Genomic DNA, 17,314 nt, shown 5'->3' with positions numbered 1-17,314 from the left:
GGCCCACTGGGCCCAAACTCTGCAGAGAAGAAAGGCCCCTTGGCACCATACCCAAGCACGGGGGCCCAGCCAGGCTGTCTGTACCCCCTGAGAATTTCTTTCCGGAACATGGCATCTGCCCCGGGAGTTGGCCAGTTGGTGGTCCAGCTAGCGCCACCCTGCCCGGCTGCTCTGCACACACGTGTCCGGGGCCGTGCAGGAGGTTGCCCAGGGTCCCTGCCTGCAGCTTCTATGCGCACCGTGTGGATGGGTCTGGGAGCAGCTGGGCGGGCCTTAGACCTGCCCCTGACACCCTGAGCCACCATGCAGGACCTCTCTCCCTGGGGTGGGGGCAGGTGGGTGGTAGGGAAGACTGTCAGTGACCGGCAGCCCCTGAGATGGCCCTGCTTGTGTGACCCTGAGGGCTGCCCCTGCCCTGCTGGGCAGCCTTGTGGGGCCCAGGCTGTCCCTCCTGCATGGCCCCAGGGAGCTCGCCATCTAGGTGGGCCTGGTTCATGGTCTTTGTAAGATGCAGCCCCTGTCCTGCTGCGAGCCTTGCAGGGGGATGGCGTGATGCATCAGGGCCGGCTTTCCCCTCAAGGCCAGGCTCCTGGGGGGTGGCCAAGGGCTTTGCCTGTTCTTGGGGCCCGATGCACCTCCCCCAACCACCAAAAAGCAAAATCCTTCCCCTGCAATACTCCCTCCAGCCAGTTCATTTTAATCCTCACTACAGCCTAATACGGAGCATGGGGACTGGTCAGGAAGCTGGGGCACAGAGAGGTTTAGTAACTTGCCCTGGGTCACACAGCTGGGGAGGCCGTGGGGACCGAGGTGGGGAAGGGGGAGGAGGAGACACAAGAAGGGGGGCTCTGCCTAGAGTTTTGTGGGGGCTGAATTGAAGCGAGCGGGAGAGGAAGGGGAGGCAGTGGAGAGGACAGGTGTGGGGTGGCCTGAGTGTGGCCTGGCCCTGAGCCTTCCCTCTCAGAGATGGGGGAGGGGAGGCTGGCGCGGGTGCATCCCTGGGGAGTTACAGGAGGGGTCTCTGCGGCGGGGGTGTACGGGGATGTTCCCAGGTTGGTATGAGTGGCTGGGAGACTGAGACCAGGGGGGCTTCCCAGAAGGTTTGGGGGTGTCGGGCTCAGGGTCACAGCAGATCTGGGGTCTGGAACTGGGGAAGTATTACCCCCTGATTCTGAAGGCAGCGTTGCCAGGCTGCCCTTCCCGGGCCACAGGTGTGCACACAGGGGTCCTGGTGCCGCCCACTGCTCAGTGCCTCTGCTGCTGGTCCAGGGTCCGAATCCCACGGTGTGTGCGCTTGGGGCCAGCTGTGGACGAGGAGCTGCGTGGCTCCCAGCACCACCCACCCACCAGCTGGCATCCTGCCTCTGTGAATGGGGGTGCGCGTGCTAGGGGCCAGGAGGCAGGGGCCGTGGTGGCTCCCGGGGGCTTCCCCGCCCTGAGAGCACCCGGGAGGCGGTGGCTGGAGAGCAGGTGGCGGAATGCCAGGCCAGAGGTGGTGGTTGTCGGCCCCAATGCAAACCCGCTGCCGTTTTCTGCCTGATGCCTCCAGAAACGTTGCCGGTGTCAGGTGCCTGTTTCAATGTCTGGGGTGAGCAGTTAGGTGAAGTATGTCCCAGCGCTGGGGCGTCAGGTACGTCTGGGTGTTGTCAGGAGAGAGGTGAGGGGGAGGGGCCCTCTGCATGGCTGTCAGTGTGCACACACCGGTGCGTGTGCGTGCGTGTGTGTGTGCGTGCGCGCGCGCCCTCGGGTGCGTGTGTTTGGGGGCTGCCATCCTGAGCACTGGCCCCGAGGATCTCAGTGTAGCTTGTGTTTTCTTTAAAGCAAGAGGCCCTGTGGCTGAGAAGCTGGATTACCTTGTGAAATCTGCCCCTCTCTCCCGCTTTTCTTTTGGCCCCGACTCTCTCCTAGAACTTCTGCTTTTCCTGGTTTTTTTGTTTTTTTTTTCAATTGTGGTAAAATACAATTAACGTGAAATTTACCATCTCAACCATTTTCCAGCGCGCGGTTCAGCAGCGTTAAGAACGTTGACATTGTTGTAGAACCAATCTCGAGAACTGTTTCCATCAGCAAAACTGAAAGTCTGTTCCCGCGAACACTGACTCCCCACCTCCCGCTCCCCCAGCTCCTGGTGACCAGCGTGCTACTTCCCGTCCCTGTGAAGTTGAATATGACATACTTAGGTACCTTATATGAGTAGAATCATACGGTTTTTGTCCATCTGTGACTGGCCTGTTTCACTCAGCAAAATGTCCTCAAGGTTCATCCACGTCGTAGCATGTGTAGCAGGATTTCCTTCCTTTTTAAGGCTGAATCGTGTTCCATTGTGTGGAAACGCCCCATTTTGGTTGTCCGTTCCTCCACTGATGGACACTTGGGTTGCTTCTATCTCTTGGTTACTGTGAACCGAGCTGCCGTGAACATGGGCGTGCAGGACTTCTGGTTCTCCAGTCTGTCTAGTTCCATTGCTGCAAGACTTGTAGGCCTGCTGGGGCGTCTGTCTGGGGTATCAGTCCATCTGTCTGTCAGTTCTAGGAACCGGGAAAGGCCACCATCTGGCCAGCTCTTCCTGCAAACCTGGGGCTTCCCTCACACAGCCTGTGTCTGTGCGTTGGTCTGGTTAGGGAGGGCATCCCCTGTCCCCATGCACAGATGAGGACAGGTAGCTGAAGGGACCCGCCCCAGGCTCCCTTCTGGGCAGTGGCGGGGCAGGCGTTGGCCTGCACAGCTGTCGTGGGGAGCTTGCCCTCTGCCCGTATCAGATGCTGGAGTGTGTGGTCGGCGTCAGTGGGCGAGCGCACGTGTGGACCTGAGCCATCTGTGAGCTGTGCGGGGGCTGTCCTGTTTGCATCTAGGGTCCCGGGTGTCAATAACCAAGTCACAGAGGTGCCTACAAGGCCCTGTTGTGGCCAGCCAGCCGCCTTTCCTCCCACTGGGACTGCAGGGCCCGCAGAGCCCACGGATCACGTGGGCCCCGCAGATAAGTTCCCTGCGTCCCTGGAAAAGTCTGCTGACCCCGGAGTTAGTCCTGCACAAGTGCTTTTCCCATTTTCAGCTTCATTACGCCCAAAATACAAGGCATTCGTTTGCAGACAGGCCCCAACTGAGCCAGTTAACGCTCCTTCTAAATGGACCCCTCCTCTCTGTTCCCACAACACCATGGAAGAGATCAGGATGTCCGCAGCTGGGAGACACCAGCGTTCCTCCTGAGAGGTGCACCCTGAGAAATTAGAGCAGCCCAAGGCCCTGGGTTCTGGGGGCACGCCTCGTTTCGGAAGGCCTGCCGCCCGCACGCGTGTGTACGTGCATGTGTGTTTGTGTGTGCATGTGTACAGGCGTGTGCCCACATGGCCCTCTCCTCAGCACTTTCTGCTCCCCTCCTGCCCCCTCTGCCAGCCTGGCCCCCCAGGTTCCAGCCGAGGTCCCCTGCCAGGGTCTGAGTCCATCGTCCTGGCAACCCCCTCTTAAGGTGCAAAGCTATTTTCTCCCTCTCCCTGTCCCCTTCCCCTCTTTACCTTCTGTCCCCACATCTCCACCACGAGGGAAGATGCTACCACTAGGGACTTAGGGAAACAGCACCTGCTACGGGGTGTCCCAGCTCCCATCAGGAGCACCTGGGCCCTGCCTGACACCTGCCAGGTCTTCCTGAAGCCTGGATCTTCGAAGAGCCAGTTACACTGGGCACAAAATGCCCTTAAATCATCTGGGTGGGGGGCGGAGGGGATAAAAGTTAATCCTTGATACTGACAGGTAGGCAGAGCCTTCACAGCACAGGATGGCTGCTCCCCTTACTGGAAAATGGGTGGTGGGCTCAGCCCGCTTCTCTTTCTCCACCCTGAGTCCGGTCTGGCCCAGGTGCTGCTGTAGGAGTGGCTTTGGGCTGTGACATCAGCCTGCATCTGTGTCTCCTTCTAGAAGAGAGGGGTCCTGAGGACTGGGAGGGACCTCGAGGGCTTCAGGCACCGCACTGGGATTTACACACACGTACGCACAAAGTGGATCTGGATAGACCACAAAACAGATGACAGGTGGCAGTCCTGCAGGGGTGCCAGGGCCAGCCTGGGGTCAGTGGCCTTTCAGCCTATCTCAGCCTTCGAAAGATGCCAGGCCAGTGCCGAGGGAGAGCACGGGCAGCTGGGCTGGAGGGGTCCTGTCTGGGGGTGGAGAGTCAGCCCCTAGCCAGTGGAGCAGCCCGGCCAGGGCCGGGATGGGAAGGGGCTCTGACCCAGGTAGGGGCCCCGGGCGGCGTTCGTCACAGGGCATGGAGGAGGCCTCGCAGCGTTGAGCCTCGCGGTGGGAAGGGAAGAGCACCAAGCCTGGGGGAGGCTGGCCGTCCTGCCTGCACCTGCGCCTCCTGCGGGCAGGCCAACCTTGACCTTGTAGGAGGCTGACCGGAATCATACGAGGACCCCTCAAAAGCCCTAAAAAGCTCCTGGTGGCATTTTTGGGTTGAGGAAACCGTACAGACCAAGGCCTCCGTGGGTACAACGAGGCTGTCAGGTGACGCGGGTGTCCCCCGGGCACTCGGGGGACAGGGTCCCACCAGCCTGGGCCTCTCCTCCCACCAGACTTTGGGCTTGGCCTTCCTCATTCTCAAACACGTCTGGTACAGGGCAGCCTTCAGGCAGCACGGCTGGGATACTGCTGCAAGGGGCCCAGGGTAGAGGTGCCTGGCGGACGTGGACAGGGGAGACCTCCAGTGCGGGTGTGGCGGTTCTCGGGCAGCCTCGGCCCCAGGGACGTTGCCGTCTGCCCTTGGCTGGGGGTGGATGAGAGGCCTGGCGCCCTGCCTGTTCCCTCCCGCCCCAGCCTCTCTCGCTGCAGTGCTTTCATCCCACCCCCCTCCCGTGGCTCCCACAGGGCCCCGGGGACCCCCCCGGGCGCAGCTGCCCCCCGCTCCGCTCTCCATGGGCCCTGGGGCTGCTCGCCCTCCCTGCTGTCTGCAGGGACCCACCTTCTGACACCCAATGTTTAGTGGATCTCACACACATGGGGGCTGCATCATCTCTGTCCATTTGTCGGCTGGTGAAATCACCACCTCCCCGTGCCGGGGGGAGCAGTGACCGTCTTCACTGGAAAGAGGAGCAGAGTGGCTGCTGGCGAACCTGCCAGATCGGCTTCACCTGCACACCTCCCGGCCTCCGCACCCCTGACCCAGGAACAGAGGCTCCGGGTGGCTGGGGCGGAGTGGGGGGCAGATTCCAACCAGCGAGGGCGGTGGCGGCGGGGGGGCGGACAGGTCTCCCACAGCCATTTTCAAACACATTCCAAACCGTAACCTCCCAGTTGGTGAGTCGGCAGACGGCATGTAGGAGCGTCTGCCCTGGGGCTTCATCCTGCGTGTGATTAATTCTCCTCCGTCGTTGGGGGCTGGAGGCGACTGGCGAGCGTGCCGGGGACCCTGTGCTGACCCGACCACCCTCCGCCCCCGTGTCGCTTAGATCTGCAGCCTCATGCGTGGGGGCATCGCGGAGCGGGGCGGCGTCCGCGTGGGCCACCGCATCATCGAGATCAACGGGCAGAGCGTGGTGGCCACGGCCCACGAGAAGATCGTCCAGGCGCTGTCCAACTCGGTGGGAGAGGTGAGAGGTCACTGCCCGAAGCCAGAACCGGGCTCTCGGAGCCCAGATGTTTCCATGGCCGACATCTAATCCCCGAGGGCGTGTATAAGGTGCTGGGGAAGCACCCCAGAGCAAAGCCTCCCTTCGGGGCAGAGCCTGTCCGTGCGGGGACCTGGGCACATCTGCTGGCTGGCGTGCTCCCACCCGGACCTTCCTGAGCCTCCTCCAGGGGCTGCATCAGCTGAGCACGGCTGTGTCTCCCACGGGGGAGCCTTCTGCAGGCGGGCTCTGGCACCCCCTCCTCACCCCGGGTAACTGTGGCTGATGGGATGGGGGTGGGCATTCGCAGGCCGGCCCTGCTGTGCTCCCCTCTCCCACTCTGCTGGCTGTACCCCGCCTCCTTTTCTGCTGCTTTCTGGCATCAGTGCGATGCCATGCCAGCGTGAGGGTGGACGGGGTACAGAGCGGGGAGCTCAGGAGGGAGCAGGATACCTCAGCGGGGGACGTAAGATGCTGGGAGTGGGGGTACCAGCCCAGTGCTGGGAAGGAGGCCTCCCCGGTGCGGGTGTGTGTGTGTGTAGGTGTGTGGGAAGCGGGGAGTCAGGGTGAATGGGTGAGTATCTCCCTGGGTGAAGCCTGGGTGACAGCAGCGCAGAAGGGGCAGACAGCACTGAGTGGCGGGTGACACGGGACGGCTGTGGAGGCAGGTGCTGGGCGGGGAGTTTAGGTTTGATTCTGAGGGCGGTGGGGACCCAGGGGCTGTGTGGGGCGAGGGCACGGCTTCCTCTTTGCAGGCTGGTGGGGGGAGCATGGTGCTCTTCCCTGAGGGGCCTTCAGATCATGTGCGGTCAGGACACCTTTCCTGGGGCCACGGTAACCCACTCAGTATTTTGTGAAAGTCCCAAGGCTGGGGGAGGAGGCCTGTTTCCCTGCATGGGTGGTGGCAGACAGCAGCTCTCAGGAAGGAGGAGGCCAGGTAGGCGCCATTAGCCTTCTCTTACAAATGGCTTCAAAGAAAGGAAAATCCAATTGTCCTAAGTAGACGCCTCGAGACAGCCACCCCGCTGGGGCCATCAGTCGGGCGGGGGAGCTGGGCTGGGAGCGGGAGAAATGCGTCCGACTGTCTGGACCTGAGGTGAATGGGTATCAATCAGGCTGGGCCTCAGGCCCAGGGTGTTGGAAGCCGGTCCTGGCTGGTCCTGAGAGATGAGCTTGTCTGCCTGTGTTTTCCATCATCCCTGAGCACATTTGGGAAAGGAGTCACCGATCACTAGACCTGGTGTTTTGCTGGGCCTTGGGGGTGGGTTTCAGATTGAGGAATTAGAATGAATCTGCTGATGGGAAAAGGCATCGCAGGCTGATGAAGGAGCAAACATCTAAGTGGATCAGACAGATCCTGGTGTTGGGGGCCAGGGGGGGAGCCTGGGTGACAAGAAAACGCTTCGTTCGGCCAGACTGGCCATCTGGGTTGGTCAGATAAGGCCCGAGAACGGCTTGCCCGAGGAAGGGCAGGCCTGGGGGGTTGGCTGCACGCCCCTGGGGGTGGCTGCACCTGCGGCCGCCTCTCCCTGGGCGCTGGAGGTCTGCCAGCCCACCCCCTAGAGCCACGGTCACCCACAGGGGCCTGAGCACGGCTGGGTCCCGGGCTAGCCTGCGGAGCAGAGTGCTTAAAGGAAGCAGAAGCAGAGCCCGGGGCCCAGGCGGGATTTAGGGTATGTGCCCCCCACAGTTGGCCTCTCCAGGCAGCCGTCTCTGTGCCTTGCTGGCGTACCCAGCCTCTGTGGTGCCAGGGACTGAGGTCAGGCCCCAAAGGCTCATTTGCTAACTGACCCCCAGGGGCTGGGGGGCTCCAGGCCTCCGCCCGTCGCACACGCACTTTGTGTGTGAGCCTCTGGGTCTCACGCCGAGGCAAAGCTTGCCCCTTGCAGTTTCCAAGGAGGCCTGGGCGCCCCAGCCTGCCTTCAGCTCGGTGCACAGTCAAAAGTCCAACTTTTTATGCACCTGGTGTCAGCTTGAGCTGAAGGGAAAACAGCCCTTGACCGCGTGTAAAACCCTCTGAAGACCTGGACGGGGCGCCCAGGTCACAGTCTGCGCAGTCAGGGTACGCTTTCTAAGCCGCCATTGGGGTGGTGACCACGGTGTCGACTTGAACAAATGCACAACGTGAGAGTTGTGAGTTGTTTTATTTGGGGCAAAATGAGGACTGTAGCCCAGGAGACAGCATTTCATATAGCTCTGGTAAACTGCTCCCAAGAGGCAGGGGGGAAGGTCAGTATGCATGTGATTTTGGTGAAGGGGGAGGACATGCAATGGAGCACGTATTTTTTGCAGGAGGTTCTGCAAGTCTCCTGAGGGTTACAGCTAGTCATGAGCAGCAGACGTCACCAGGAAGGATCTCGGTGCTTTTCTAGATATGAGGAGATGTAAGAATTGGGCTCATAAAATGGGCTCCTGAAAATATCTCACTATCCGAAGACCTGTTCTCCCAGTTTTCCCCAGAGCACAGAGGGCCTCATTCCTGATCTCCACCTGAACTCCTTTCAGGGGGTGTTGAAGGTCAGCAGCTGCAGTGGCACCTGCTTCAATCCTTGTAGAGGTAGATGGCAAGTGCCCAAGACAAGTGCCAATTTGTAGCTGACAGCCCACAGGTCATTCTTCCTCCCCTCTGGACGCTGGTACTTTACACAGGACACGCTCAGGGGACTTGGGCATCGCTGGCCTCGCATGCGGGGGGCGGGGGCGGGAGGCGGAGGCAGGGAGGGCTGGGTCAGCCCCTCTCTCTCATTGGCAGATCCATATGAAGACCATGCCTGCCGCCATGTTCAGGCTCCTCACAGGCCAGGAGACCCCGTTGTACATCTAGGCTGCCCGCCTGCACCCCAAGGAGTGGGAGCCGGACCCAGGACCCGACCCCTGAACCCACAGCCCACCTGATGACACTGGCTCCTCCAAAGGGCATGCCCTCACCACCCACTTTTTTTTTTTTGGACCAAAAGGGGTCTTTATCCAAGGAGAGTCACAGGAACCAGTCTTTGTAGAACAGTCACGTATTTTGCCACATTCTGAATTTTCTCATTGCGACGGACAAGGGTTTGTCTGTACGTCCGTGTGGTGTGGAGCCGTGGAGGGCGAACGTGGGTGCCCCCGGATGCGGCTGTGCGGGGAGCCCCTCGAGGACAGCGCGCTCCAGGGGGCAGCAGCGGCGTGCCCCCGCCCTCGGCTGGGGCTCGGGTTCCTGCGGGGAGGGCGCCCGACTGCCCGGATGGCTGAGTGTGGGCAGCCAGCTCTCAGGATGGGACTGGTCACTGAAGTTGGGGGACACGTGGTTGTATTTCCCGAGAAAGGAGACATCCCTGAGTTACGTAAATGGTGATATCCACAACCTCAAAACTCCACGCCTATTTAGACAACATCACCATTTTGACTTCTGACAACAAACTGCTCTTCAGACGTTAGGATCTTCCGATGACCCGTGACCACGTCTGCTGCCCGTGCCCGCCTGTCCGCTGGCCCCTGGACGCCCCCGGGCAGCCTCCCACACAGGCCGGCGGCCTCATTACAATCTCTGTCTACACACACGCATCCACACGTGAGCTTCCACCCTCGGAAACCAGACCCTCCCCGGACACCTGGAGCCTGCTATCCCCAGGGGCCTGCGCGTCCGGGTGCCGTCACCGTGAGCAGTGTTCCAGTGCGTGTAGGTCAAGTGCAGCATAGCCTAGATCCGCCCCGCAGAGCTCAGTGTTCACGATGTCATTTTGTCCGGAAGTCTCTCTCTTTGGCCCAGGCCTTGAAGATACACTGTGACTTAAGAAGCCTTACCATGCAGTAACTAAGCTCTAGGACCACTGGATGAGGGTGACCTGTGTGTTGCATGCAGCTGACCTTGGGAAGACTCGCTAATACCACTAATAAACCTGAGGTCATGATGGAAAGCTGTCCGTGTGGCTGGTTTGTTGACGGAGAAGTGGCCGCCCAGCTTTCCTCTAACTCCGCCCCTCACAGCCCGGCTCCGGGTGGGGGCCTCCCTGCCAGGTCTGAGGGCTCCAGGCACCATCCCCGCAAGACAAGCTCCTGACTAATTGGATGAGGGAGAGTGGGAGGCTCGGGCTTCTCCTGGTTCAGATGGGAATCATCTCTGGGAGAGGTGTGTGCGTGTACAGAGCAGAAAGCGGCCCACCTATAGCCTGGCTCCTTCCCTGGGGCCGCCCTGCAGCCCGTCTCACCTGATAGCAGGACTTGGCAGTGCTCCCGTCACTGACTGCGTTCTGTGGTCACCGTCCTGGTCCCGGTGTCCCCTGGCATGGGGATCTGGTCAGAAGCCCTGGGCGGTGTTCCAGCATGTTATCAAGGGACACTGGGCAAGCCGGGCCCCTTCTCTGGCCGGGATCTTAGTTCCATGCTGTGAGCCACTAGGCAGGGATGGCCCACACCCTGGGGTGAGAGCTGGAGGAAAGGGGCCTCGGCTCAGGGGGGCCCAGGGGTATGGCCCTGCAGCGCCCAGAATGAGGCAGGTGAATGGGCTCCGGAGAGGAAACCCATGGCTAGCAGATGACGGGGGGCAGGTGTCCCTTCATGTGCTACACATTTAAAAGAAAAAAAAAAAGAGAGCTTTAAGTCAAGGGCCTGCATTCCTCCCAGAAGCTGGGGGACATGTCCCACAGAGGGACAGCTGTGGGCCGGGCGCCTGCCCTCGCCCCTCACACCCCCAGGGTCTGTCTCCAGAAGGATGTTAGGGAACACAGTCAGGTGCCAGGGGTGGGTCGTGCTCCGTGGTCGGTCGTCCGGCCTGAGCCCTCGCTTGGCACCTGGTCACCAGCAGTACACACGGCTCTCGGCATCTGTCCTGATCAGACCTCAGAGACAGAGGCCAGAAATAGTTTTTATTAAAACACTGATCATTATGAAAACACCTTGAGGTACATTAAATAAATACAGCCTGCCAGTTGTACAAACAGGCTTGAAAACAATTTCCTATAAATTCTGCCTTAATAGCAGCATCTGTGGATCAATACAGCTGTGGGGGAGAAAACATCCATTCGAGATAAGCTTTCTTTTATGTGGTTTGTTACACGCATTTGTGTCATTGTCACCAGCTGAAGAAGCCCTTAAGTCCTTGTGAAGGATAAGCGCCCCCGTTTGCCATAGAGTAGGGGTCTGGAGTTCCTCCAGCCCAGTATCCTTGTGGTCCCTGGGTGGGGGTCTAATGGCAGTGCCAGACAGGCACTGGCCCTGTGCTGGCCCTCTTTTTGGTGGGGGAGGTCCAGGAGAGCACAGGCCCCGGGCCCCGTGAAGGGGGCATCCTGGGCCTTGGCTTCCAGCGCAGCCCGTGGGGACCTGCCTGCTGACGTGTTAACGAGAGCGGGGAGACCAGGGCCGAGCGGACGAGGACGCACCAGTGACGGGGGGACACTGCCTTTCCCCTTGGCCATGAGCCGACACAGCCTGGGGCTCAGGGCGCTCGATGCCGGGGCTGCTGGTTCCCAGGTGCCGCCGAGCACAGCGGGGTTGAAGGCACCCGGGCTGGGGAGTCAGACCCCGGCCCGTTGCCAGGCACCTCTCTCTTCCCGGGACCTTTCCTGGGAGCCAGGTGCCTGGGCCCTGCAGGAGCCGACGTGGGCCCTCAGAAGGTGCCAGCCCAGCGCCGTACAACTGGGTACAGTGTACTCACCCGCAAGATAGAGATGCTGTGAGGACACGTGTGCGGGCCGAGCACTCGAGAACGGCCGGCCGGTGGGCTTCAGGCCAGAGCACCTACCTGCACCCAGGGGGAGGCACAGGCTGTGGCAGGTGCTCGGAGGCAGGAGACATGGCGCCCTGCAGGGAGGGGAAGCAAAAGACACAGAGCAGCAGGCCAGGCCCCCTGGAGGTCACCCAGCCCGCGGCAGGGTAACAGTTCTGATGCCCGTGAGGTGGGGGGTGGACGCAAGGGCTGGCCTCACTCGAGAGGCAGCCTGTCTGAGACCTGCAGGCTTGGCCCTGCCGTGTGAGCCCCCAAACCTGACGTGAGCCCCCCACCCAGGTGAGACCCCTGCAGCCTGCTAAGCTCTGGTTGCCACCCCAGAGATGCCTTGATGCCGAGGCCAGGGCGCTGGGGCCATCCATGCTTTGCTGGGAGGCTTAGGGGAGGCCCCTTGGAAAAACCATCAACTTACTTTACCTGCAGAGAGATTTACTTTTGGGGACTTCAAAAGCCCTCAGTTGAGAAAAATTAGAGTAGAGATTTCCCGTTTTATAGTCTGGATAAAGTGCTCATAAATTCTCCTCTGTGATGTCTCGAGCGGAGAAGTTCTGGCTATCATCACAAGGCCTGATTTATATATTGGTCCAGCTCTCACCTCCGGACGGCAGTGACCGATGATAACATTAGGAAGCAAAGCGTTGGCAGCTGACATGGGGCTCCTCGGGGTGTCTGGCAGCCACACTCCAGGATGGCACAGGTATCCCCGTGGCTGCAGAAAGTCCTTGAGGACAGCGCTGCTCCACGACCCTGGTTGGGAAGCAGCTGCTGCTGAGGTCGCCAGAACAGGGCGGCCCAGGGGTCCAAGAAGGTCCAGGGCACCCAAGCTGCTGTGGCCGAGGCTTCTGCGCACCCAGCTCGAGGTGGGGGTGGTTCACGGAAAGGAGTGCTCGACAGGTGGCATCTTCCAAAGCAGACGTGGCGGCTGCCGCCCGGCTGGGGAAGGGGCTGCTCTGAGTCATCAGAGACCCCTTGAGGCCAGTCTGGCGAGGGCAGATGTGGGAGAACCCCGGGGGCTCGCCATGGGGCTTATTGTTACGGGGCAAATAACAAAGTGCTCTGTGCTGAGCTGGCTAAAGAGACAGTGGAGAGACAGCCAGAGAGGAAGCTGGGAAAATGCCCTGGGGCAGGGAGAGGCAGGGAGGGGTTGCCCGGGAGACAAGGTGCGGGGGGGGGGGGGGGGTGTGGGGGGTGCGGGTCCCTCAAAGCCCCTTGCCACAGGGTGGCCGGGCCCCCCTGGGGAGTCCCTCATTGTATGTTTGTTCACAGGGTGGCCCTGTCGCCCTGCGGGCGTAAGGCTGGACCCCCGCTGCCATCTGGGCTAGAATGACTTACTTTCTTAAAATTCAGCCTCTAAGAAAGGGTTGATCATTGATTCAAACTGCAAGGGGAAATGGGCTCATTGCCTGATGGACTCCTCTACCCCTTTAAACACTAAACTAAATCGGGGTGGGGGTGGGGACTGGGGTGCAGGAGAATCCTGCTCTTCCATGGCCCCGATCGTGAAGATACTTCAGTTTCTTTAGCTACATGCGTGTCCCCTGCCACTGGATCGCTGTCACGTGGCTAGTTCAAGGTGCTACCTGCCTGACGACAGGGAAGAATTCACGATGGACACGAGAGAGTCATCCACTGTATCACCGGGACAGGTAGGAAGCGTCAGCCCCCAGAAAACAGCCGATGGGGTCCCCCTGGAGGAGGGAAGGGCCTCCGCCGCTTGATCCACCCCGGGGAAGCAGCCTCTCCCCACAGGCCCAGCGTCCCCGGCAGGGACTCTGGCACCAGGTCTGTCCATGTCCACATCCAGACGGAGGCGCCTTCACAGCTGGTCCAGGACACGGGCGCTGAGGACGGCCTCCTCCATGTGGCACTCCTCGGAGGGGATGGCTGAGCGAGCGGAGCCCACCACGTGCCTCACCTCCACGGGAAGGGAGCAGCTCGAGTGTTCCAAGAACTTAGCCACCAAAACCCTGGCGTCCGCGTAGGCCTTGCTGTCCACTAAGGAGTGCAGCCGCTCTTTGGAGACTGTCTGTAAGGCCTCTGGCTTTAACCGCTGGTCCGTTTTCCAGGCATCTGGTTCCCTGGGGGGTGAAAGCTGGGGCCGACAGGCACAGGCAACCACGACAGAGTGAGACAAGGAAGCTGAAAACCAAGGGAAAATGCACCATCTGAAAACACCTGACACAAAACAGAAGGCAGCCGTCCACTAACTTCTCTGAAAAGCAAACACGGGGATGCTTGGGACAAGCTTTCCGCTGGGATTTCTGTGTTCCCCAGCTGGCCCTCACTTCGCATGTCCCCTGGCATGGCCTGGCCCCTCGCAGCCCTGAGTTCAGCCTGCAGTAACCTAGAGGGGCCGCAGCCTCCTGGAGCCGAAGGCTGGAGATGGGAGGGCAAGATTCGAAGCCGGCCAGCGAGGGAAGTGCAGGGCGGTGCAGGGGTCTCCATTCCGTGTACCTCCCTGCTGGAATTCCCGAGCTCGCAGGGGGGCTGCCCCTTCTCAGCCTTCCCCAGCTCAGTGACCTCCGCCCTTGTGGGCTGGGTGGCATTTGGAGACACGTCTGCCTTAAGAGCAGAGCTGGAGGTGGCAGAGGGGCAATGAGAGCGCCCTCCCCACGTCAAGGGCAGAGACAGCAGCCACCTCTCACGAGGCAGCAGAGTCGCCCGAAGCCCAGGGCCTTGTGCTCAATGCTCCCCAGGCCGAGGGCAGGGAGACGGAACCAGCTACCAGCGGGCCCCCGCCACTCCAGATGACCCTCCAGAGAGAGAAGCTCCGGGCGGTCAGCTGTGACCAGCTCGCCAAGCACCAGATTAAGACCCGGTTGCTCAATCTACGTTTCAAGTCACACAAGGAAACACGTTCTGGGTGGCCTGGGGTATTTCTGGTGGCAGCGAGCAAGCCTGGCAATTAAGCATGTGAAACTGTGTAAGATTCACACGGGGCCCGTCTGCCCTCCAAAGAGAATCTCATAACTACAGTGACACAGGCAGCCGTGTAGTGTTAAATCATCTGTGGCCTCTAGTACATCTGCCAAGAGAGCAGGGGAGGCAGGGCAGGCCCATCTTCCAAAGCCCAGAGATCTGGGGCATCGCGTGCCTGGGTGACCCTGGGAGGGGCTGTGTTTAGACACAAGGCAGCCGAGGACCTCTGGTCACCCCTGCCCCCCACGCTGTGGTTATCAAAGGGTTTCAGAAAAAGAGCGTCTCACCGGTTCCCCGTGCAGCCCGGGACAGTCCTGCTTCAAGGTCCTGGCTGCAGGATGGGGTGTGTGACGAGGCATCACCTTAACCAGAAAGAGAATTCAGTTAACACACAGCCGGGGAAAAGGAATTCCCGATAACACCGGAGTAACCCTCCTGAGGATAAGAAATGGATTTCAGATGCAAGAGCAGCAGAGGAACACTCCTGAATTTAAGCCAGCCGGCACCCAGGTGGCTCCCACCCGGGGCAGGTGGAGTCCCCAGGGCCCGTCACTTCCTCAGCGTGGCCCCGGGCACAGGGTAGCAGGCCAGTGCCACTGACAAACCTAGTGTCCCTCATCCCAACCCCCCTCTGCATCTGGGGGTCCGGGCCCCCAGGAAGCATGTGCACAACAGTAACTGTCATGCAGCCGAGAGGAGGCTGAGGCGACAGGGCGGTGAGTAGGATGCAGGGGTGACGACTTGTGATCAAGCCACCGCAGCTCTGCAAGTCCATCCCTAACCTGTCAGGGTTTGCAGAGCATGAACTTCACCGGGTGGGGGTGTGTGCAGTCATCAGGGAGCCCCGTTCGGGAAGTGTTGGCCCTAACGGGGCGAGAGGCATCTGAACCCGGAGTACACCAGCCGAGGGGCATCTCCAGGAGAAGGTTCTGGCAGAGGCGTCTCAGTGTGAGTTGGCAGGTGGGTGCAGGAGGGCAGGGAGAGGGATGCGGACCGAAGAGCTGCAGAAGCAAAGCCCAGCACTTCCCAGCAGGGCACCTCCGGGCAGCTGCCTGTGAGTGTTGCTGGCTCCTCACAGGGACACGGCTCTGGGGCGGGACGGGATCTAGTCTCCTTGAGGTCCAGCTGGACAAGACCCTGACCAGTCCAGGCACCACTGGCCTCCAGGTTCCTTCACTTGTGCTATGTGGACAAGTCCCCACGGCGATGGCATTGTGGCCAAGGGCTCACCGGCCTTTACTGGCACAGACCCTGCCATCCTCCCGCTCAAAAATAGCAAGCCGGGAGGAGATGGGGGTCCTCCTACTTCAGGACGTACAAGACCCCTTGGGGGGCTGGTTGAAGTGCAGATTCCTGGGCTGCCGGACGCAGGACTCTGGTGCCAGGTCCCCCGGCCTGGGAGGGCACTGGCCATGCTGACTTCATGTGGGCTACTCTGACGCAGCTCTGGGCCACACGCTGAGTGCGGCCCAGGGCACCCGTGAAGTGCCGTCGAGAACACACCCGTGTCTGCCCTGGGCGGCATCGGCTGGCGGACACCCACCTCCGCAGCGCTGTCACTGAGATGCAGCCACACCTTGCGTGGCGCTGGGTCCCACCAGACCGCTCAGCAGACACTGGCAGTTCCCACAGGTGTGTTACCCAGACTGGTCCTGGGGGGAGAGCCACCCCGGCTGACAGACAGATACAGACTGTGGGCCCTGCCTGACCCTAGGACCTTCTCGTGCCCCAGAGCTGGTGTGCAGCCCACAGGCTAACGTCGGGGCTGGCGGACCCTCCTGGAGGGCTGTCATCAGCCCAAATGTTTCCTCCTCCCTCCCGCCTTCCTGGCCAGAGCAGCAAGCCTGGTGGGAGCACAGCAGGGGCCCCAGACTGTCCGCCCCCCTTACAGGCTCTGGACATCGAGACCACATTCCCCGTGTGGCCCTGAGGCAGGGCCCAGGGCTGGACTCCACTCCCAGGGGGCACCGAGGCCTGCAGTGTCCGGGCAGAGCCAGGCACGCCCTGGGGACACGGGGCTGGGCCAGCTGTACCTGACACCCTGGAGGGGCCCCACGAGGTGGGGTCGCTGGCAGAGCGGGCCACGCGCCTGGGACCTGGCCGCGCCCGCGTGCCCTGGGGGGCGCCCTCAGGGGATGTGCGGCGCGGGTGTGCAGCGGGCAGCAGGGTGCCCGTGGGGCCGTCAGAGGGTGGGCGGCTCAGGCCCGGCGTGGCAGTGCCCTCGGGGGCCAGCAGGCTGGAGCTGTCGGCCGGCGCTGCAAGGCAAAGGACACGGCGTTAGCGCTGGTGCTGGGCAACTACCAAGCCGCCCCCACGCGGGACAGTGCCGCCCACGTGCCTGTCCGCCACCCAGGGTCCTCCCAGGGGGTGGGGGCAGCCCAGCCTCCAAACTCCAACCCTGGACAAACCCTGTCATCTTGCGGGCGTGGATATCCTGCCCAGGCTGATAGTGCTCTGTGTAGAAAGTATGGGGGGACCAGACGATCCCCCAAGAATCATTCCAGGAGGGGTACGGGTCTCCACGAGAGACTCCAAGTCAGAAACCAGCCGCGTCTCCCATCCAGGGCATCCCCTGGGGGGTCTGAAGTACAGGAAGGTGGGGGTCACGTGCTTAATGGGCAGGGCCCATGCAGAGAGAGGTCGGGGCTCTGAGGGACCCCAGGGCACCCTAGCCAGGCACCGGTGCCCACCCCACGCAGGGGGTGCAGCTTGGGCCCAGAGTCCAGCCCCTCGTCAGGCAGGTGGGGTAGCCCAGCCCTCTGAGAACCCCCCCCCCCCCCCCGCTGCAACTGTGCCAAAATGCACATCCTCAGTCCAGCCCCGCCCGGCTTGGAGGGTGGGCCTGGCCAGCAGGGTGTGAACAAGCCCCAGGGGATTCTGATGCCCCGAGTGTGAGAACCGCTGCTCTGGACCAGTCATGTCATGCCGCTTACGCTGGGCTTTACCCCTTGCTTCTCCACAGGTGGCCCCTGGGGTGGAGGCTGGACCAGAATCTGTCTAAACAGGGTCCCCAGTGGACCTGTATACACATCAGGGCTTGAGGAGCGCTGCCCTCTACCCTCTTCTCTCCCATCACCAGACCACCCCAGGGCGC

At 61.4% G+C, this 17,314-nt stretch overlaps 2 protein-coding genes across 11 annotated transcripts in view; one reads left to right on the top strand and one right to left on the bottom strand.

The window, feature by feature from the left end:
* APBA2 (amyloid beta precursor protein binding family A member 2) overlaps window positions 1-9,493 on the top strand; it is a 204,146-nt gene extending 194,653 nt beyond the window's left edge. For all 7 annotated transcript variants that reach the window (XM_049705674.1, XM_049705676.1, XM_012536190.3 and 4 more), the window contains 2 exons: window positions 5,439-5,579; window positions 8,350-9,493. In XM_049705674.1, the coding sequence (XP_049561631.1) occupies window positions 5,439-5,579; window positions 8,350-8,421 (213 nt within the window). In that variant the 3' untranslated portion in view covers window positions 8,422-9,493. The remainder of the gene's footprint in view (window positions 1-5,438; window positions 5,580-8,349) is intronic.
* Window positions 9,494-10,427: 934 nt separating this feature from the next.
* The window catches only part of ENTREP2 (endosomal transmembrane epsin interactor 2), a 363,383-nt gene continuing 356,496 nt past the window's right edge, over window positions 10,428-17,314 (bottom strand). For all 4 annotated transcript variants that reach the window (XM_004278359.3, XM_049705698.1, XM_049705696.1 and 1 more), the window contains 3 exons: window positions 16,254-16,475; window positions 14,508-14,582; window positions 10,428-13,440 (listed from right to left, as the gene is read on the bottom strand). In XM_004278359.3, the coding sequence (XP_004278407.1) occupies window positions 13,118-13,440; window positions 14,508-14,582; window positions 16,254-16,475 (620 nt within the window). In that variant the 3' untranslated portion in view covers window positions 10,428-13,117. The remainder of the gene's footprint in view (window positions 13,441-14,507; window positions 14,583-16,253; window positions 16,476-17,314) is intronic.

Source organism: Orcinus orca, chromosome 2 (genome assembly GCF_937001465.1).
Source record: "Orcinus orca chromosome 2, mOrcOrc1.1, whole genome shotgun sequence".
In the NCBI taxonomy this organism is placed as follows: Eukaryota; Metazoa; Chordata; class Mammalia; order Artiodactyla; family Delphinidae; genus Orcinus; species Orcinus orca.
Note: the sequence above shows the minus strand (reverse complement) of the source record. Positions and strands in the feature narration are given on the sequence as shown.